This window comes from Balaenoptera physalus (assembly GCF_965194825.1).
Source record: "Balaenoptera physalus genome assembly, chromosome: 2".
Taxonomy (NCBI): Eukaryota; Metazoa; Chordata; class Mammalia; order Artiodactyla; family Balaenopteridae; genus Balaenoptera; species Balaenoptera physalus.
Window position 1 is genome coordinate 97,675,802 of NC_138883.1, and position 23,200 is coordinate 97,699,001.

General features: G+C 38.2%; 1 protein-coding gene and 1 long non-coding RNA gene across 6 annotated transcripts in view; one reads left to right on the top strand and one right to left on the bottom strand.

Annotated features, from left to right (window-relative positions):
* Nucleotides 1–14,648, top strand: part of MAPK6 (mitogen-activated protein kinase 6) — a 44,615-nt gene extending 29,967 nt beyond the window's left edge. For all 5 annotated transcript variants that reach the window (XM_082446316.1, XM_082446314.1, XM_082446312.1 and 2 more), the window contains 5 exons: nt 339–1,519; nt 3,308–3,452; nt 5,785–5,949; nt 11,142–11,343; nt 12,401–14,648. In XM_082446316.1, the coding sequence (XP_082302442.1) occupies nt 965–1,519; nt 3,308–3,452; nt 5,785–5,949; nt 11,142–11,343; nt 12,401–13,502 (2,169 nt within the window). In that variant the 5' untranslated portion in view covers nt 339–964 and the 3' untranslated portion in view covers nt 13,503–14,648. The remainder of the gene's footprint in view (nt 1–338; nt 1,520–3,307; nt 3,453–5,784; nt 5,950–11,141; nt 11,344–12,400) is intronic.
* Nucleotides 14,649–16,599: 1,951 nt separating this feature from the next.
* Nucleotides 16,600–21,809, bottom strand: LOC309654374. The gene is made up of 2 exons (XR_014260200.1): nt 18,677–21,809; nt 16,600–18,358 (listed from the first exon to the last, which is right to left on the bottom strand). It is a non-coding gene; the product is annotated as an uncharacterized lncRNA (long non-coding RNA).
* Between the last annotated feature and the right edge of the window lie 1,391 nt (nt 21,810–23,200).

The following is a 23,200-nucleotide window of genomic DNA, read 5'->3' on the forward strand; positions in this document are numbered from 1 at the left end:
ATCTGGCGTCTGAGCCAACACATGTGAATTGCTTACAACATGGATAGCTGTTTTTGATTGAGGGTAATCTTTCCATTTAGTGACTAAATACGTATGTTTAATGTACCAGTAGTAGCCTATAGCTAAATGCCCAATTTGTGTCATTTTACAGAGTTGAATAAAAGAGCATTTCCTGGGCTTCCCTGGTGGTCCAGTGGTTAAGACTCCTCGCTTACACTGCAGGCGGTATGGGTTTGATCCCTGGTCGGGAAAGTTCCGCCTGTCACAAGGTGCAGCCAAAAAAAAAAGAGCATTTCCTACAGTGGTGACTCTTTTCCTTCTTTTTTCTCATCCTCCAGGTTGTATCAGAGTAAGATGGACGGTAGCTTTGATTGTGATTGTGGTGAGCTGGAGCCACCTGATCACTAACAAAAGACATCTTCTGTTAACCAACAGCCACCAGGGCTTCCTGTTGAAATATACAGCAACAAAGGAAGAAAAGAAGCAAAACGGAAATAGTGCTTACCAGCACCTTAGAATGATGCTGCTCAGGACCAGTCCAACACTGAATGTATCTGCACTGTGAGGAGAATGTTCATAGAAGCCTGTTGTGTGCATATTTATTCACATTTCTGTTAAATGTTAAACCCTTCAGCACAGTAAATTTGAGTGCATAGTATGTCATTTCATTCCGTTTGAGTTTCTTGAGTGTTTTCTTTAAATGTCTGCAGAGTTGCTGCCCCTTTCTTGAACTATGAGTACTGCAATCTTTTTAATTCTCAGTATGAGTAGAGCTTTTTGAGCTTTAAATCTAAGGGGAACTCAACGGGCCTGGTTGGCATATGCAATGAAACCATCTTGCTGTGGAAGCAAAATTATTTTTTTTCTACCTTTTTGAAAGATCTTTCCTTTTGATGCCAGCTTTCTTCCTTATTTACACAAGTTCAACAATTCGAAAGGAAAAGGCAATAGTAAGGGTTTCAGAATGGCAGAGAAATTTGAAAGTCTCATGAACATTCATGGTTTTGATCTGGGCTCTAGGTATATGGACTTAAAACCATTGGGTTGTGGAGGCAATGGCTTGGTTTTTTCTGCTGTAGACAATGACTGTGACAAAAGAGTAGCCATCAAGAAAATTGTCCTTACTGATCCCCAGAGTGTCAAACATGCTCTACGTGAAATCAAAATTATTAGAAGACTTGACCATGATAACATTGTGAAGGTGTTTGAAATTCTTGGTCCTAGTGGAAGCCAGTTAACAGATGATGTGGGCTCTCTTACTGAACTGAACAGTGTTTACATTGTTCAGGAGTACATGGAGACAGACTTGGCTAATGTCCTGGAGCAGGGCCCGTTACTGGAAGAGCATGCCAGGCTTTTCATGTATCAGCTGCTACGTGGGCTCAAATATATTCACTCAGCAAATGTACTGCACAGAGATCTCAAACCAGCTAATCTTTTCATTAATACTGAAGACTTGGTGCTGAAGATAGGCGACTTTGGTCTTGCACGGATCATGGATCCTCATTATTCCCATAAGGTATGTGGAAAGTCAGCTGAGACAGACCTTTAAACTGATATACATCATCAGATGTAAGTGCTTATGTTTCCTTTGTGTGTTGTGGCAGAATTTTTAGTTAATTGTATTAAACTTTACATAGTACCTTTTTTCCATTCACAGTCTCCCTGTGTTTGAAATGAAGGTTGGAGTAGAATCCTGATTAAATACAAATTCTTAAAAGTGTATCGTTATTTATTTTATTGATTTATATATCTATATTTATTATATAACTGAAATTCTCCCTTATTTGAAAGTAGGATATATCCTTATGTGTTTAAGGCAGAAGGTGGTCCTGTCTGAAGGTAATAGGGGTTGCTATTTCAACTTTTATGCCTTTTTTGGTCCATTCGAGCATACTATTCTGTTTTGCCTTGTTTAGTAAACTTAGTTTAGTTTGAAATCTAAATTCGCATAAAGATAAAGTAGGCAATAAGAATAGCCAAAAGGATTCATAGTAACTTTGCCTTAAATAAAAGCTTGCTTTAATTTTCTGAGCCGAACTCTGGTCTTTTAGTTTTCAAATGAAATCATATGTGGGATCCTGATGTTCAAAATATAAAAACGGAGCTGCTTTGGTTATAAAGCATCCCTGGGAGGCCTGCTTGCTTGGCTTCCCATAGCACATGTCTAAGACAGATCTTTTCATTTTCATGTATCATCTCACACTGAGTATAACTTAATTAAAAAAAAAAAACTTTAACATAGAAATTGAGTACCAAAATGAAATGGATGACCACATCCTCTTTATGGATAACAGTGCAGTATTGTAGATAGAACACTGAACTAGAAGTTACACTATCTAAAATCGAGTTAATTTCTACATCCAACTAAGCTATATGACCTTAAGCAGATTCTTTAATCTGAGTGTTAATATCTACCTTCACATTTTCTCAGGGTTGTTTTGAAGATGAAATAAGGCAATATATGTGTAACTGTTTTTGTCAAACAATTCATAAATGTAAAAGTAGTAAAAATTGATTAGGAATGGGGTATGCAGTAAAGCCAGGCCTGCTGGATTGTCAGTAAGGAGGTTGGCAATGCATTTTTATTTTATTTATTTTTAAAGTTAATTAATTTATTTTTGGCTGCGTTGGGTCTTCGTTGCTGTGCACGGGCTTTCTCTAGTTGCAGCAAGCGGAAGCTACTCGTTGTGGTGCGTGGGCTTCTCATTGTGGTGGCTTCTTTTGTTGCGGAGCATGGGTTCTAGGTGCACAGGCTTCAGTAGTTGCGGCACAAGGGCTCAGTAGTTGTGGTGCATGGGCTTAGTTGCTCTGCAGCATGTGGGATCTTCCCGGACCAGGGCTCGAACCTGTGTCCCCTGCATTGGCAGGCGGATTCCGCGCCACCAGGGAAGCCTCAGCAGTGCATTTTTAAATAGCACCTCTGGTCCTCTTTCCTGCCTTTCTCTCATTGATTTAAAGCATACCTGCTCCTTCATTAACTTGAGACTTGAAGTGAAAAATAGCTCCTCCTCTGAAACCTGTTTTGAATATGTGGCCTAGAGTTAACACTAAATTCTTCTAGCATACTTCGGTTAGCAGACTTCACGTGAACATAATTTTATAGATGGTATATTACAGGGGGAGTTTAACCTCCATTCAGGCTCACAAGTGCAAGAGACTTGAAAATAGGCATAGAGATCAACAGTATTGTTTTAGGATTTTACAATTACAGTTTGTTTTTAGATTAAGGATTCTTCAGTGAATCGTGTTTTTTATGTACTGTTATTCAGCTAAAGTAAAAAGTATATTTTTGTTTCTTTTTCAGGGTCATCTTTCTGAAGGATTGGTTACTAAATGGTACAGATCTCCACGTCTTTTACTTTCTCCTAATAATTATACTAAAGCCATTGACATGTGGGCTGCAGGCTGCATCTTTGCTGAAATGCTGACTGGTAAAACCCTCTTTGCAGGTTAGAAATTTTAAAATACAGTGGAAAAAATTATCCCAAAGAGAAATAATTTTGCATATATCTATGAAGCAAGATTTATGTAAGATTTAAAACAATTTATTGTAGTTTAGAATATTAAAATGAAAAGATAAATGGTTTTAATATCTAAAAAATTAAGAAAACTTACATATTCACTGAATTGTTCACTCAGTAAATTTAGTCAGAATTCTAGTGTTCTTTAGCATATATCTTCTTAAACATAATTTCATATTTTGTAGATCCATAGTATTTATTGGTTATCTGTTAAATGATACCTGAGTTGCCTGAGTTGTCTGTCAGTGTTTGTCACTTCCTGGTAAAATTTTTTAGCAGTTGTTGAAAATTCAGTAATTCTTTCTGTGTCCCCTATCAACCCTGTTGCTTGATTTGCCATATCGTGTTGCCTGACTGCTGTGATATTTCAGAAACAACCAATTTTTGCAGAGTTTGGTGCTATGAAGGAGTCTAAAAAAGTGCGTGAGAGAGTTTTTAGTTAAGGTGGATTAAAAAAAAAAATCTCTAAATAACATAATTTTCGATCTTACACTCTTTTAAACTTTAAACATTTAATTAAAGAGAATTGTTTGTGAAATGATTTGAAAGATTCAGTGATAGTTCCCTTCTAAAGCCTCTTCGGTAGGTTTGTGAACCATCCAGTAAAAGCGACATGAGGGAGATCTAAGTGTTGATTAGTATAGACCTCAATATATTAACAGAGCAATAAAGGCAAGGACTAAGCATTCATTGGAAATCTGTGTATTTTTAACCTATGGTAAGTGTCCTAGCCTTATTTTTCGGTCTTACTCAATATCTCCGCTTGGATGGCTAATGGCATCTCAAATTTAACCTACCCAAAACTGACCTCCTGATATTTCTCCCTCATACTTTCTCTTTCTGCTCTCTTCCTCATCTTAGTAAACCAGACCCACTTCTTAGTTGCTCAGGCCAAAATCTTGGCATCATCCTTCACTTCTCTCAGCACAGATCTTGCAGGCTCTTCCTTCAAAATATGTCTTGAATCTAACTGCTTGTTAGTATCTCTATCACTACCCACCTCCTGCCAGTTCAGTAAACCATTATGCCTCTCCTGGTCTAATGCATGACCTCCTGACTGGCTTTCCTGCTTTGACCTTTGCTGTCTGTGGTCTAGTTATCACAGAGCAATGTAGTAGTTCTCTGAAAACATAGCTCATGTCATTTCTCTGTTCAAAACTCTATAATGGCTTCTTATCAAATTCAGGATAAAGTAAACTCTTTGTGTTCTGGTACCACTGACCTCATCTCCTATCACTTCCCCCCGAGCCACTCTACTTCAGCTACACTTGCCTAATTGTTGTTTCTTGGACATCCCAAGGCCACTGTCTCCTGTAGGCCTTTGGGCCTTTTCTCATCTTCCTGGAACTCCTTTCCTCCATATGAATGTATGGTGTGTTCCCTAACTTCCTTAATTTTCAGCTTCTCAGTGAGACCTTCCTTGGTCATCCTTGGTTGTTAATATAAATTAACCCTACCTCCAACAGTGCTCCTGTCCCCCTTAGCTTACTCTATTTTTCTTCATAGCATTTGTCACCGTTTGATGTGAATGTTTACAGAGTTATTATGTCTTCCTCCATTAGATTGTGAGCTCCATGAAAGCAGGAACTTGCTCAGTTTTGTTTCACAGATGTATTCTAAAGTGCCTTGCTCATTGTAGGCACTCAAGAAAAATTTTGGATGTTGAATGAATTTCTAGAAATAAGTGGAAAAGCAAATGAATGGTTTTTTAAAAAATTTTAGTTGCCCATTTAGCCTGAAGTGTTTCCCCTTTTATTTCTTTAATAGTGGCCCTGAAATGTTAACTGAGCCTAATATATAACTATAAAACTTTTTGTTTCACAAATCTAGTGCAGGCCTCTGTTTTATTGATAGTGAAATTAAGTCATTACAGTTTTAAGTATTCTCAGAGTTACAGTGAGTTAATTAGTGGTACAGTTAAGACTAGAATCTAGGTCTTTAAATCTCAATTCATTGCTTTTTTCGCTACTTTATGATACCTTAATATGAGGCCAGACTTCAAGTCAGTTTCTTATGGAAACAAAGCAGCTAAAACTAAATGTATCAGTGAGCAGTAATTGAAATAGATAGGCTTTTTGAGCAGGTTGATGATGATATTCAGTGCAGTGAAATCTGCTGATTAATGATTCAGTTAAAACCATTCCCCCCCCCAGTGTTCATTACAATATTTAAGTTACTTGCCTATAGCTTTAGAACGTTTATTGCCAATAAGTAAACAGTGTGTTTATTCCTGTTGTATTTGGTGTTTTTTTGATCTCAGGTGCACATGAACTTGAACAGATGCAGCTGATTTTAGAATCTATTCCTGTCGTACATGAGGAAGATCGTCAGGAGCTTCTCAGCGTAATTCCAGTTTACATTAGAAATGACATGACTGAGCCACACAGACCTTTAACTCAGCTGCTTCCGGGAATTAGTCGAGAAGGTATTGTGACTGAAGAGTAGGCATCATGTAATGGTGTGTTTGTGTGTAAGCAGGATTTGTGTAGGGAAGCTTTATTTAGCTTTTTATCCTTAGATATGTAGCATTCTCTCAAATAGTCTTTAGACACTTTAAGGTATACCTAAAACTTCAGCTCTGGTTTTCCCTTTTTTTGGCCTGGCACTTAGGCTGGGATCTGTTTCTTTGCTCTGAATAATTTTCTAGATTCCAGAAAGTAACCCCTCTCTCCTGGTTCTAACTCCATCTACTTTTCCAGCTTATACCTCTCATTGTCTACGCTAGGTGAACCTATTAATTACTGACTCTCACTAAGCTGGAATGGGGTTCTGTGAGGGTTATATGATACATAAGTGTGGGTATGAATATAAATGTGATTTAGGTATGAAAGAGGGAATTGAGTCAGGGAAAGCAAAGGTTTCAGAGCAAGGAAGAGAAGGAGGAAAGATCAAAACTCCATATGAGCAAACTTCCTACATAAAAGTTGGCGGATCACTGTTAGTAATATTAGGTGCTAAATGTGAGAGTTTGTGCAAACTTGAAAGTAGTGGGAACTGGGGGAGAATCAAAACTGTTGACCACTAAAGTAATTAATTTCATATCTCAAAATAAGACATATCTTTAGGGTTTGTTGATATAAATAAGATACAAAAGTCTAACTCCTGTAATAGTTATCTGTAATAAGATAACATTCTTTAAAAGAAGAGCATTAGACATGAAAAACATCTTTCTTAAAAGTGGATTGTGTCTTACATCTTTAAGAATTATCATACTGTATTTAGCTACATCAATGCCAGGATTGTAATAGTTCTTTCATGAATCATAAAGATAGGGATATATAGTTTCCTAAACATCTTAAGCTTTTCTCGTGTTCTGTTCATGATCATCAGAAGGAAAAAGCAAATAAGATTAAGTACATGTGAATTAACACATTAAGACTACTAGGAACCCTGTTCCCATTAGTGTCTTTAGATGAATACCCAATCTTTTAAATTTCCCTCCATTCTTACCTTTCATCCTCCCTTTCTCTATAGTTTACCACTTATTTCTTTTTTTTTTAATAGATCTTTATTGGAGTATAATTGCTTCATAATACTGTGTTAGTTTCTGTTGCACAACAAAGCGAATCAACCATATGCATAACACATGTCCCCATATCCCCTCCCTCTTGAACCTCCCTCCCATCCTCTCTATCCCACCCCTCTAGGTCATCGCAAAGCACCGAGCTGATCTCCCATGCTATGCTGCTGCTTCCCACCAGCCAACCATTTTATATTTGGTAGTGTATATATTGTCAGTGCTACTCTCACTTTAACCAGCTTTGCCCTCCCACCCCATGTCCTCAAGTCCATTCTCTATATCTACCTCTTTATTCCTGCCCTGCAACTAGGTTTATCAGTACCATTTTTTTTTTCTTTTTTAGATTCCACATATATGCGTTAGCATACGGTATTTGTTTTTCTCTTTCTGACTTACTTCACTCTGTATGACAGACTCTGGGTCCATCCACCTCACTACAAATAACTCAATTTCATTTCCTTTGATGGCTGAGTAATATTCCACTGGATATATGTGCCACATCTTCTTTATCCATTCATCTGTCTATGGACATTTAGGTTGTTTCCATGTCCTGGCTATTGTAAATAGTGCTGCAGTGAACATTGTGGTACATGTCTCTTTTTGAATTATGGTTTTCTTGGTATATGCCCAGTAGTCGGATTGTTGGGTCATATGGTAGTTCTATTTTTAGTTTTTTAAGGAACCTCCATACTGTTTTCCATAGTGGTTGTATCAATTTATATTCCCACCAACAGTGCAGGAGGGTTCCCTTTTCACCACACCCTTTCCAGCATTTATTGTTTCTAGCTTTTTTGATAATGGCCGTTCTGACCAGCGTGAGGTGATACCTCATTGTAGTTTTGATTTGCATTTTTCTAATAATTAGTGATGTTGAGCATCTTTTCATGTGTCTCTTGGCCATTTGTATGTCTTCCTTGGTGAAATGTCTATTTAGGCCTTCCATCCATTTTTTAACTGGATTGTTTGTTTTTTTGATATTGAGCTCCATGAGCTGTTTTTATATTTTGGAGATTAATCCTTTGTCTGTTGTTTCATTTGCAAATATTTTCTCCCATTCTGAGGGTTGTCTTTTTGTCTTCTTTATGGTTTCCTTTGCTGTGCAAAAGCATTTAAGTTTAATTAGGTCCCATTTGTTTTTTTATGTTTTTATTTCCGTTACTCTAGGAGGTGGGTCTAAAAAGATCTTGCTGTGGTTTATGTCAAAGAGTGTTTTTCCTATGTTTTCCTCTAAGAGTTTTATAGTGTCTGGTCTTACATTTAAGTCTTTAATCCATTTGGAGTTTATTTTTGTGTATGGTGTTAGGTAGTGGTCAAATTTCATTCTTTTACATGTAGCTGTCCAGTTTTCCCAGCACCACTTATTGAAGAGGCTGTCTTTTCTCCATTGTATGTTCTTGCCTCCTTTGTCGTAAATTAGGTGCCCATATGTGCATGGGTTTATCTCTGGGCATTCTATCCTGTACCATTGATCTGTATTTCTGTTTTTGTGCCAGTACCATACTGTCTTGATTACTGTAGCTTTGTGGTATAGTTTGAAGTTGGGGAGCCTGATTCCTCCAACTCCATTTTTCTTTCTCAAGATTGCTTTCGCTGTTTGGGGTCTTTTGTGTTTCCATATGAATTGTAAAATTTTTTGTTCTAATTCTGTGAAGAATGCCACTGCATTGAATCTGTAGATTGCTTTGAGTAGTATAGTCATTTTCACATTATTGATTCTTCCAATCCAAGAACATGGTATATTTCTCCATCTGTTTATGTCATCTTTGATTTCTTTCATCAGTGTTTTATAGTTTTCTGAGTACAAGTCTTTCTCCTCCTTAGACAGGTTTATTCCTAGGTATTTTATTCTTTTTGTTACAATGGTAAATGGGAGTGTTTCTTTAGTTTCTCTTTCTGATTTTTCCTTGTTGGTGTATAGGAATGCCAGAGATTTCTGTGCATTAATTTTGTATCTGCAACCTTACCAAATTCATTGATTAGTTCTAGTAGTTTTCTGGTGGCATCTTTAGGATTTTCTACATATAGTATCATGTTATTGGCAAACAGTGACAGTTTTACTTCTTTTCCATTTTGTATTCCTTTTATTTCTTTTTCTTCTCTGATTGCTATGGCTAGGACTTCCAAAACTATGTTGAATAAGAGTGGGAAAGATTTACCACTTATTTCTATATCTTAGCCTATACTTCAACACCATTATAGTAAATAGACCGATTTCCTCTAGAGCAGTGCTATCCAATAGCATTTCCAACGATGATGGAAATGTTTTTTATTTGCATACATTTGGGAGCTCAGCCTGACTACTTTCTTTTTTTTTTTCCTGCGTTGAGTCTTTGTTGCTGCGCCCAGGCTTTCTCTAGTTGCGGTGAGCAGGGGCTACTCTTCCTTGCGGTGTGTGGGCTTCTCATTGCGATGGCTTCTCTTGTTGCATGTGGGCTCTAGGCACGTGGGCTTCAGTAGTCGTGGCATGCGGGCTCAGTAGTTGTGGCTTGTGGGCTCTAGAGCACAGGCTCAGTAGTTGTGGCGCACGGGCTTAGTTGCTCCGCGGCATGTGGGATCTTCCCGGACCAGGGATCAAACCCATCCCCTGTATTGGTAGGCGGATTATTAACCACTGCGCCACCAGGGAAGTCCATCAGCCTGACTACTTTCTTTGTTACCTCTGCCTCTTTCTACCTGCTATCTACTGTTCCCAAATGCTAGGGATTTTAGAGTATATTCCTCTTGTGTAGCTGGGTATGTTTCCTTCTGAGGATGGTAATTATGCTGAGTCAACCATCCATAACTCGATGCCTCAGATTGTCTCTTGCCTTGAGACACATGGGCCCTGGCCTAAGACTGACTCTTGCAGGAGAACAAAGAACAACAGCTTGTTGTATCATGAAATGACTTCCTAGATTAGGGTAATATAATAGAGAGGAGTGGAGAAAAGGTGAAAATATAAATGGCTATATAAATGTCAGCTATTTTTCATGTTAATGAGAGATTGGAAATTGAGAATAGCATCCTTTCTAGAGTGCAGCTTAGTTTTAGAGAGAAGGTCTAGCTAGCTTTTCCTTTGAGACAGAAGGTATGGTTAAGTAGATGTGTGATAGACCATAGTGAAGAAGTAGGGATTGAGATAAATGTGAAGTTTATCTGTTGAGAATAATGGGAAGATAGATAGCATAAAGAGATAGTGAGGAACATTGCTAAGCAATAGCAAAGGCCAAATTGAAATTCCACAGTATGTATGAATTTGTAGAAAGCTAGATATATATGTGATTTTGCATCTAGTTTTTATCAGCACTGTATGGCTAGGAAATGGAGAAAGTGGAAGGTAGGAATGATTCAGAATCGAAGATTGGTGTCAGTCCTAAGGCGTACAAGTGTGTGGTGGTGGAGGGCTGGTGACAGAGTGGTTCAGGCTGGGTAAGGAGCTTAGTTAGGAAGGCCTAAAAGACTGAGTGGGAAGAATTGGGTTTGTGGTAGCTCCACCATAGCCCTAAAATGATCAAGTGCATTGTGTGATATGCTGTAGTGTGATTGATGTGAAACAGAAATCAACAAATTAGTACAACAGCTAGTCAGTGAGATAAGGGGAGGAAAGGGCTTTATATTAAGTACTAGACACTATACATTTAATTTTTACACCTTGTAAGACATCTGTCTATATATCCATTCTACACATGAAGAAACTGAAGTTCAGCAAGTTTAAATAACCTGTCCAGTCCCACATAGCTAGTAATTCAGCTTAGCTAGTAATTCAGCTAAGCTTGTGAGTTGCAGAGCTGAAATTAGGACCTATGTATTAGGTTGAGCCGTATGAAATTGCTGTTATTTGACAGTTTTTGACTGACAAAAATGAAAGTTTCACATGGTTCAACTTAATATATTCCTTTTTCTTTATAACTGGCCATAATATGAGATTGGGGTATATTTCAAATATTTACTTTGTTTCTTGGGCACGTGTCTTTTCAATCAGTGAATCAGGAAAGTTAGTTTTATTTCTCTGACAAAACTTAAATTAACTTACCTTTTAATTTTATAATCCCTTTTTGTCCTTTATGGGTTGGCGGACCTCCAGTATAGTTAAGGTGTTTTATTCCTTTCTTTTGCAGCACTGGATTTCCTGGAACAAATTTTGACATTTAGCCCCATGGATCGGTTGACAGCAGAAGAAGCGCTTTCCCATCCTTACATGAGCATTTATTCTTTTCCAATGGATGAGCCAATTTCAAGTCATCCTTTTCATATTGAAGATGAAGTTGATGATATTTTGCTTATGGATGAAACTCATAGTCACATTTATAACTGGGAAAGGTAAATTGACTCTAAATTAGAAAAAGATTTTTTTTTTTAAAAGATTTTATTTTCAATGAACCATAATATAGTGAGTTTTAATTTTAAATTATATATGATAAGACAATGTAAAAGTCTTAAAAATTTAGAATTGGTCTTGGGTTTCTGCTGAACTTACTGCTGTCTTTGAATAGCCTTTATGTGATTTAAATATTTAATAATTACTGCTTAGAATATACATAATGAGAAAAATTAAATGCTACTTTGGAACAAGAAGTAGTTAATGTTGAAATTAGTTCACTTGTTGCATTTTTTTTACTCCTAAAATGTTGAGGTGTTTGAGAGTATGTTTACACACATCTGCCAACCATTTTCTTTCTCCACATGAACATTTCTACCATCTGTGTAGTTTTTTCCTCACATACCCAAATGTTTTCCAGTCTCCACGTTTTCTATCATACTTATTAGTTATCTAATCTCTTTTCTATTCCCTCCTCCTCAAACCCCCATGTTTTCATGTGTGTCTCAGTTTGCCTCTACTTGAGCATGGTGTGGTCACCTTACTGTAATGTGTTAGTAAGAGGATACCACATTCAGTAAAACATATACATGGATACTTGTTGGGTTTTTTTGTTTTTTGTTTTTTCTGTTCATGGTGATGATTTCCATCAAGTCCTCTTCTTATCTGCCTTATTACCAGTAGAGTGAAAATCTGTATGACACCTGATTGAGATTAGAGATCTACATTTTGTGGCCATAAAGTATTTTTTTCTGTGTGTGAAACAGTGTTAGAATTGAACTGTAGATCAGCCACTCAGATGTTTGTATACATTTTATATAATTATATACTTTATTGGTAATTACCAAATATTGCCTCATATTGCTTTATATAGTAACAGAGCTTACCTATCCGTTAAGATTATAAATTATAAATTCCTGGAGGAAGACTCATGACTTAACACTCCTATTATCCCCTCATAGACCTAGCAAGCACAGTGTTTTGATCTAAAAGGCACGCAGTGCATTTGAAAATGAAATCATACACCTGGACTAAGACTAATGTATTAATTTTTTTCAGGTACCATGATTGTCAGTTTTCAGAGCATGATTGGCCTATACATAACAACTTTGATATTGATGAAGTTCAGCTTGACCCAAGAGCTCTGTCCGACGTCACTGATGAAGAAGAAGTACAAGTCGATCCTCGAAAATATTTGGATGGAGATCGTGAAAAGTATTTGGAGGATCCTGCTTTTGACACCAGTTACTCTACTGAGCCTTGTTGGCAATACTCAGATCATCATGAAAACAAATATTGTGATCTGGAGTGTAGCCATACTTGTAACTACAAAACGAGGTCATCATCATACTTAGATAACTTAGTTTGGAGAGAGAGTGAAGTTAATCATTACTATGAACCCAAGCTTATTATAGATCTTTCCAATTGGAAAGAACAAAGCAAAGAAAAATCTGATAAGAAAGGCAAGTCAAAATGTGAAAGGAATGGATTGGTTAAAGCCCAGATAGCTCTAGAGGAAGCATCACAGCAACTGGCTGAAAAAGAAAGGGAAAAGAATCAGGGATTTGACTTTGATTCCTTTATTGCAGGAACTATTCAACTTAGTTCACAACATGAGCCTACTGATGTAGTTGACAAATTAAATGACTTGAATAGCTCAGTGTCCCAACTAGAATTGAAAAGTTTGATATCCAAGTCAGTAAGCCGAGAAAAACAGGAGAAAGGAATGGCCAATTTGGCTCAATTAGAAGCCTTGTACCAGTCTTCTTGGGATAGCCAGTTTGTGGGAGGTGGGGAGGACTGTTTTCTCATAAATCAGTTTTGTTGTGAGGTAAGGAAGGATGAGCAAATTGAAAAGGAAAACACTTACACCAGTTACCTGGACAAGTTCTTTAGCAGGAAAGAGGATGCTGAAATGGTAGAAACTGAGCCGGTAGAGGATGGGAAGCTTGGGGAGAGAGGAAATGAGGAAGGATTTCTGAACAACAGTGGAGAGTTCCTCTTTAACAAGCAGCTTGAATCCATAGGCATCCCACAGTTTCACAGTCCAGTTGGGTCACCACTTAAGTCAATACAGGCCACATTAACACCTTCTGCTATGAAATCTTCCCCTCAGATTCCTCATAAAACATACAGCAGCATTCTGAAACATCTGAACTAAAACACTCAGCAGACATTTCTTTTTGTATTCTTCATGAAATGTGTTTTGTCTTCTTTATTACTAGTGTTTAAGTCATTTTTTTACTTGAATCAGATGGTGTCATTTAGAAAGGATATTTTCTTGGTTTTTAAAATCCAGACTTTTTTTCTACATGTGAGATGGTTTTCGTTTTAACTGGCATGTCGTTTGCACACAAAAATAAAGAATAGAGCAAAATAATGCAATGCAGGAGGAGACAAAAGAAATGCACTAAGACAAGTAAAAAACATTCTCTCATAGAACAATGATCTGTTTTACAGGAAACAAAAATCTTGCCTTGAAATTTACACAGTGAGACTGTACATAATTGCATGAAAATATCTATTTTTTTCCTAAAACATTTTTCATTCATGAGTATTTTCAAGTTTTACATACTGTACACATTTCTTAAAAACACATGATACCAGCAGCAACTGAAAATGAATGCCGAATTTGGTACACATGTGTTATCTACCTCAAGGTAACAAAAGTATGTGGCAAAACATATACCACCCATAGTGCTTCACAATATGCACTTCTATTTAGCCAGCGTTTATTGTAGTAAACTATTCTTAATAAGATTCACTCACTGTTTATAAATGTTCTGGTATGCATTCTTTATAGTGAAGTGTTGCTACATCACATCTTATTTATTTTAGCAAATCAGTATATTTTCTGTATTTAATTATAAAAAGTTAACTTAGTTTTTGAAATTTATTTGCAAATACACTTTTTCCATTTGGCACTATGGTTTGTTGCCTATTTAGCTGAATATATAATGTCAGCTTATCCTAAGGCTGTCCATGTACTTAATTTACTTAAGTATTCATTTTAAGTAAAGCGCTCACTGTGTATAGGAATTTGTATTTTGGAGGTGCTTGATCTATCTACAAAGAAAAATTAGGAATTACTTTATTATAAAATGCTCCTAGAAGTCTTAATTGTGTTTATTTTAAAAAAAAAAGAACTGTAATGTTAGACTTGTGTGCATGGAAGTAATTAAGGTACATCATTATTGTAGTTTAAAAGTTGTACATGATAAGACATATTTTGTTTTTACTGTATGTTTTTACTGAATGATCTATTCCCCATCCCAAGGCAAGCATGAATAAAATTAGGTTAAATGTAGCATGTGGCATCACAGTCTCTTAGAATTTGTTTCATCTATTTTATTTTATTGAATACTGTCTGTATCTTTGGTTATCCTGTTTGAAGGAAAAGGACAAATAAATCATGGCCGGCAAATATGGCTCTTGTTTAACTCTAGGTAATGAAAATAATTACCTGCTAGAATGAAAACCACTAGCAGAATCTTATCTAGTTCCACTTTTCAGCATCTTTGAATCTTGGCTACAGTTTAAACTATGTTAGGCTAAAAGACTTAAAAGAAAACAATTCTTCGTCTCCACACAAAAATCTCTTGTTGACTTAACCTCACACATTAAAATGGAATAAGGCCTTCATAGATTTCAAAACTTATTATGTAAGATGTGTGTGGAAGCTTTGAACTATGCAGTTGGAGGAACCTCCTTTAAATGTATTTGCTCTACAATACACCATCTTTCCTTTGCTCAAGAACTTACCCATTTACCTATCCAAATATAACCGTTCTTCCTTTAACCTCACTTTTCTGTTTTGTCTTCCATTCCTGTTTTGTACAAAGCCAGTTCTCTTAATATCTGGACTTCTACCTTTCCACTGACCTATTTATTAATTTCATCTGGATTCACAAAGGTTTTAAAAATGCATATATTTTCAGTGAATTCAGTGATTTCAGTGTATATCATTGTGAATTTAAATGTATATTCAAGTTACCTTAAAAAGGCAAGCTCTTAGAGGAAAAGCTTTCAGTTTTTCACCCTTAGATATGTTAGCTGTGGATTTTCATATGTAGCCTTTATTATGTTGAAGTAATTTCCCTCTGTTCCTATTTTGTTGAGTGTTTTTTTTAATCATGAAAAGGTGTTGAATTTTTGTCAAATGCTTTTTCCATATTAATTGAGATAGTCATGTGGGTTTTGTCATTCATCCTAAAAATGTGCTATATTACATTGATTTCCATATGTTGGTTGATTCTTATATTCCAGGAATCCCACCTGTTTATAATGTTAATTCTTTGTGCTGTTGAATTCAGTTTGCTAGTATTTTTTTTTTTTGAGCATTTTTATATCAGTATTCATCAGGTATATTGGTCTGTAGTTCTATTTTCTTAGATCTTTGTCTGATTTTGGCATCAGGATAATGCTGGCCTCATAGAATGAGTTTGGAAGTATTCCCGCTTCAGTTGTTTGGAAGAGTTTGAGAAGGATTGATATGCTTCTTTAAATGTTAGGTAGACTTCTCTAGTCAAGCCATGTGGTCCTGGGCTTTTCTTTGTTGGGAGGTTTTTGATGATTGAGTCAATCTCCATTTCTTCACAGTTCACTCTTACAGGTTGCATGTTTCTAGAGATTTATCCATTTCTTCTAGGTTATCCAATTTGTTGGCATACAGTTGTTCATTATAGTCTCATATGATCCCTTTTTAATTTCTGTCTCTTTCATTTCTGATTTATGTTGACTCCTTTCTCTTTCTCTTACTCTAGCTAAGCATTTGTTAAATTTATCTTTTCTCTATTTCATTTATTTCTGTTCTAATTTTCCTTCTGATAACTTTGGGTTTAGTTTTGTTTTTTTTTCCTAGCTCCTTGAGGTGTAAAGTTAGACTGTTGATTTGAAGCCTTTTTTTGTTTGTTTGTTTTTAATGGACTTTATTTTTTAGGGAAATTTTTTTTTTAAGCTTTTTTTTTTAAATTTTTATTTATATTTATTTTTTTTGGCTGTGTTGGGTCTTCGTTTCTGTGCGAGGGCTTTCTCTAGTTGCGGCAAGCGGGGGCCACTCTTCATCGCGGTGCGCGGGCCTCTCACCGTCGCGGCCTCTCTCGTTGCGGAGCACAAGCTCCAAACGCGCAGGCTCAGTAACTGTGGCTCACGGACCTAGTTGCTCTAGCGGCATGTGGGATCTTCCCAGACCAGGGCTCGAACCCGTGTCCCCTGCATTGGCAGGCAGACTCTCAACCGCTGCGCCACCAGGGAAGCCCTAGGGAAATTTTAGGTTCACAGCAAAATTACGCATAAGGTACAGAGATTTCTGGTATACCTACTGTCCCCACACATGCACAGCTCCCCCATTGTCAATATCCCCCACCAGAGTGGTACATTTGTTATAACTGATGAACATAACGTTGACACAACAGTATCAGCCTAAGTCCATAGTTCATATTAATTAGGGTTTACTCTTGATACTGTACATACTGTAGGTTTGGACAAATGTATAATGATGTGTCCACCATTGTATCATACAGAGTAGTTTCACTGTCCTAAAACTCCTCTGTGTTTTGCCTACTCATTCTTCCCTCTGCTCCCACCCCACCCCAAAACCGATGCAACCACTGATCTTTTTACTCTCCATACATAGTCTTGCCTTTTCCAGGATGTTATATATTGAAATCATATAGTATGTAGCCTTTTCAGACTGGCTTCTTTTACTAAGTAATATGCATTTGTCCACTTGATCTTGTCTCATAAGTCCTTTAGGCTTTCTTCTTTTGTTCTTTTTGTTTGTTTCTCTGACTTGATAATGTCAAATGAACTGTCTTCGAGTTCACTGATTCTTCTGCTTGATCAAGTCTGTTGTTGAGCCCCCCTTGTGAATTTATAGTTTCTAAATCTTTGTTGTATCCTTACTTTGTTCATGCATTGTTTTCCTGATTTTGTGTGTTGTTTATCTATGTTCTCTTGTAGCACATTGAGCTTCTTTAAGATGATTATTTTGAACTATTTGTCAGGTAACTCATAGATCTCCGTTTCATTTTCTTTCAGTATATGGAGATTTATTTCTTTGGGCCATGTTTCCGTGTTCCTTCATGTGTCTTGTTATTTTTTGTTCTGATATTTGCATCTGAAAAAACAGGTGCTTCTACCTATCTTTACAGACTGGCTTGTACTGGGGAGTAATCTCACCAATAGTCCCAGCTAGAGATTCTCAAACCTTTTGTGGGATTGTGTAATCTCGGTACTTGTGTGTGTTGCCACCACCACCCCAATCCCCCCAACCCCTCATCCCCCAACCAAGTTTCTTTTCCAGGAGGTTGTCGTCTCTTGCTTTGTCCAATGTCTGTCCCAGGTACTGCAGGTTCTCTGGTGCTGCAACAATTCCCTGAGCTCTCTTTTGTTCTCAGTGGCCCCCAGGCAGCCAAAGTGGTGCTTTGAGTCAGGCCAGACTGCAATCAATCTCTGGGGCAGCCCCCGAAAACCTGGAACATTGGTTGATTGTTCTATTCCTCCCTGTCCCTCCCAAAGGAGAAGCTTCAAGGTGGGCTTTCCCTCCCAAGCATGAGCCATGCTGGCTTGAGGAAGGGGCTGACATGGTTGAAACAAAACTGCTTTTCAAATTGCTCATTTCAGTGCTTCTGTTCTTGGCTTTGAGATTGTCTGGGGGTTCTGTGACTTCTTAACTGGGATCTGGCGTATTCATAAAGGCTTTTTGGACCATGTATTGTTAAAGTCGGCTTTTCTGTGGGGCAGTGAGGTCTAGAGGTTTCTATTCTGCCATTTTGTGTATGTCCAAAAATAATTTACTTTTTAAACGACTAATTCTAACTTAGAGGAATGTTCCAGCTGTTGGTTTGGCATCACAATTTTTAGAGCTATTTCTGAATCTTAGATATTAGGTTTAATTTGGAAACAACAACACCCCCCCCACACACACACATACACACTTTTTTGGTTATTATTTAAATAAGATTTCAAGCACGTGGGAAAACTGGTGTAGAATTTTTTTTAAAAACGTATAGAGGGCTTCCCTGGTGGCACAGTGGTTGAGATTCTGCCTGCCAATGCAGGGGACACGGGTTCCAGCCCTGGTCTGGGAAGATCCCACATGCCGCGGAGCAACTAGGCCCGTGAGCCACAATTACTGAGCCTGCACGTCTGGAGGCTGTGCTCTGCAACAAGAGAGGCCGCGACAATGAGAGGCCCGCACACCACGATGAAGAGTGGCCCCCACTCGCCTCAACTAGAGAAAGCCCTCGCGCAGAAACGAGACCCAGCACAGCCAAAAATAAAATAAATAAATAAATAAATGAATAAAAATTTAAAAAAAAAATGTATAGATACTGAAGCTGTGCACCTCAGATTGGGACTTGAACCCATGCTGCCGGGACTTGAACCCAGCCAAAACCCTGATTGGGACTTGAACCCGGCCAAAACCCACAGTCTTCCAACTGACATCACACACCTGGTTTTAGGACTTAAGGAAACTCAGGTTCTTGATGTCTCATTGCAGAAAGAATTCAGTGAGAGACAAAGTGATAGGTAAGAAGTGGATTTATTTAGAGAGAAACACTCCACAGACACAGTGTGGGCCATCTCAGAAGGTGAGAAAGGCACCAGGGTATGGGGTTGTCAGTTTTTATAGGAGTGGGCAATTTCATAGGCTAATGAATGGGAGGAGTATTCCAGCTATTTCAGGAAAGGGTGGGGATTTCCAGGAATTGGGCCACCACCCACTTTTTGATCCTTATGGTCAGTCTTGGAACTGTCATGGAGCCTGTGGGTGTGTCATTTAGCTTGCTGATGTGTTACAGTTAGTGTATACCGAGGCTCAAGGTCTAGTGGAAGTTGACTTGCCATCTTGGACCCATTTGGTTCTAATCAGTTTATGTCATGTCCTTGGGCTATGTCATTCTTTCAAAGGTTGTGCCTTGCCTCCTTCCCTCCTGTTTCAATACCACTTGCTTTATCAGTTCATCTAATGTGCATTTGCATCAGATAAACACCTACAGATACAATTGAATCCCTCTCTTTAACCCTCCCACATCTCATTTCCCTACCTCCCTCCTCAGAGGTAGACAACTTTTCTGAATTTTGTTTATCATTCTCATGCACAGTTTTATACTTTTGACACAGGAGGGAAGGGGGCAGGGCACAACCTTTGAAAGAATGACATAGCCCAAGGACATGACATAAACTGATTAGAACCAAATGGGTCCAAGATGGCAAGTCAACTTCCACTAGACCTTGAGCCTCGGTATACACTAACTGTAACACATCAGCAAGCTAAATGATACACCCACAGGCACCATGACAGTTCCAAGACTGACCATAAGGATCAAAAAGTGGGTGGTGGCCCAATTCCTAGAAATCCCCACCCCTTCCTGAAATAGCTGGAATACTCCTCCCACTCATTAGCCTATGAAATTACCCACTCCTATAAAAACTGACAACCCCATACCCCGGTGCCTTTCTCACCTTCTGAGATGGCCCACACTGTGTCTGTGGAGTGTTTCTCTCTAAATAAATCCACTTCTTACCTATCACTTTGTCTCTCACTGAATTCTTTCTGCAATGAGACATCAAGAACCTGAGTTTCCTTAAGTCCTAAAACCAGGTGTGTGATGTCAGTTGGAAGACTGTGGGTTTTGGCCAGGTTCAAGTCCCAGCTGCGTGGGTTCAAGTCCCAGTCAGAGTTTTGGCTGGGCTCCAGTCCCAGCACGTGGGTTCAAGTCCCAATCTGAGGTGCATGGTTTCACTTTTACTAATGATTTTGTAAGCATGTAATATTGCATGTTTTAAAATCTCATGGCATATTCCTATTTTTTCAACTTATGTTTTTCACTCAACATGTCTCTGAAATTTATGTTGATATATGTAGCTCTAATTCCATTTTAATTGCTGTGTTGCAGTGTATCCATTTTTTTTCTTCTTTTGGGGTCGGGGGCTCAGTAGTTGCAGCATGCGGGCTCTAGAGCATGTGGGCTTAGTTGCCCCGCAGCATGTGGGAATCTTAGTTCCCCAACCAAGGATCAAACCCACGTCCCCTGCATTGGAAGGTGGATTCTTAACCACTGGACCATCAGGGAAGTCCTATCCACTTTTTAAATGACACTTGTTTTTAAAATTTTGCTGCTACAAACACATTTGCAGTGAGAATTCTTGTAAACACGTATAACAGTGTCTTTAGGGTATATATCTAGAAGTAAAATTGCTGGGTCACAGAGAATGCATATCTTCAAGTCTATGAGATGCTATATTGCTGTCCAAAAGTGAGCATATTGATTTACATTCCTGCAAGCATATGAGAGTTCCTATTCATCCACATCTTCCCAAATAAGAAACCAGGTATTTTCTATTCAATTAACCTTACCAGGCTTGCTGTGTTTAGTTTACTTTAACTACAGTAGGAATTGGAATTTCTAATGCCAAACAACTTCATGACAGTCATGACTACACCTTAGGGATCCTTATGCAGCCACTTCAGTGATGATGATGATGAGATAGTCTTGTTTCTTATTTCCTGCTGCAGTTGCTGCAGCTTGGGAACAGGTGGTTTGTATCATAAAGACTGAGCCAGTTATATAAATTTATACTGGGGTCTACATCTAAGGAGTAAAAAGAGCATTATGAATCAAACTATTTTTAAAATAAAATTCAATATGGTATCACCTTTGCTTCTAGGTTAAAATAGTGTAGGTTCTGCATAGTATTCCTTACAAAATTATTTTAAAGTACTGTTTTCCATCATATGCTATGGTGTGTAGCACATTTAGTTAGTGGGCTGGTTGTCATGTTCTCTGACTGAATTGCTCACCTAATCTTGGCCTTTTCAGTTCCCATTTACTGTTGAATTCAGAACAAGTAGATGCTCTACCCTAAAAGGATTTATCATGTATCTAGTATTAGTAATTGTAGTTTTACCATATGCCTGTTCATATTAGGATTGCTTACTATTCAAATCTAATATCTCATTAAAATCTAGATAGAGAAGAAAGAGGACAAATTGGGAATTGGGAGATCAGAGTTCTGGATCCACTTTTACCACTAACTCACTCTCTGTCACTGGGTGGCACTTATCTCTATGGACCTAAGGTCCTTGTTAACTTAGAAGATGCAAATTACTTGAGCCTAACAATACAGCCTACCTGGGACAACTCTGAACGGGACAGCACCTTGTTGAATTCTAACCCACTATAATAGCCACGATGAATAGCCTTTACCAGTATATACTGCTTATAGCTCTTATTTCTATAATAGCTGCATTGGATTGAGTGCATTAATGTGCCTTTTAAGCAGATTAAGAATGGAATTTGTGTTCAGTGTGTTCAGTTCCTGCATTTGGTGGAGGAAAAGAAACAGAAGTATTGGAAGCCCAAAGTTGTTTACCTTTGAAAGAGCATTGTGAACTCACCAAGCTCTTTCCTTGTAGTGCCTCAGCCAGGCTCCTTAAATAAACCAGGTAAAGAAAAGGATATTTATGAGCTCTTCCAATGCTTAGTATGTAACAAGTATCTTACACAAAAGACGTTTGATTACCCATGTTGGAACACTCTCAGTTCCAGTGCAGAGGTCTAACAATCAAATTCCATTGGATTTGCATGTTACCCTTGATGCCTTGGTATAATAAGGTGGCAGTGTTACAAATCTAACAAATCTAGCTAAGCAGAATACTTACCTTGCATTACAACCGTCTGCATCTGCAATGCCTTGCTTAGCTCTTGGTGCTGCTGCAGTAGGGTGTGTTGCTCTGCCAGATCCTGGGTTCCTGATTTCAAACTCCAACTTGGATCCAAATTTGTCTGTATACTTGGACTCTGCTTCCACTTGTGCTTACTACTCCCACACCCACCTAACTTGAACCTCTGAGATGACTTCAGCTGCCTACTGAGACATTGAAACTTGCAGTATTGCTCAGTCTTTAAGCTTAAACTCATGCTGCAGAGTCAGATCCAAACTAAGCTTAAAACCGTGTTCTACTGCTTACCAGCCACGTGTAGGTTATTCACCCTTTTGATTTTCCTCATTTGTAAAATAGGGCTAATGACACCTAATTCTTGGGGTTGTTGTAAAGATTAAATGAGATGTACTCAAAGCCTTCTCATATTTCATAAATTATCCTTGCTCTTTTCCCATTTGAATTACTGCCTTTGCCTCCCAAACTGGACTGAAACTCTGAACTCTGACCTTGACTTTGCTTTCAGTATTGCATCCCCTTATCTAAGTATCTTAACATCCGGCCTTGACCTACAGATGGCATTCTGTTCTAGTCATACTGCTCGTCAGCTCTGCCCAACTCTTGGCTCCATTTTTTGATCCTTCCTCATCAGCCCAGACCTTGGCCTGAAGTACTTCAGCACAGGCAGCTCTCAGATCCGTAACGACTAGACTGAGTTCATGTCCACTTTCTGTGTTTGACGTAAATAGTCTGCATTGCCTCCCCGCTCCGCATCCCCCCGGAGGACAAGCATCTTCATTTGGAAGCCAAAAGCCTAGGAGTCATTTTGTACTCCTTTCTCTGAAAACCCACATCCAATCCCTCAGTGAGCCTCATGGCGATATCCAAAATCTGACCACTTCTCACCATCGTCATTGTTGCTACATGATCTAATGCACCATCTGTCTGCTGGACTACAGCCATAGTCTCTTTACTGGTCTCCCTGGATCCCCTACAGTTTATTCTCCATACAGCAGCCAGAGTGATCCTTTTAAACCAAGAGTCAGACCATGTCACTCCTCTAGTTACTCAAAATCTCAATGACTCCCCTCCTCAGAGTAAATGTGAGTTTTTACCAAGGCCTACGAGGCACCCCTCCACCACTCCTTCTCAAGTTCACGTGGCTCCAGCCACATGGGCTCCCACTGGCT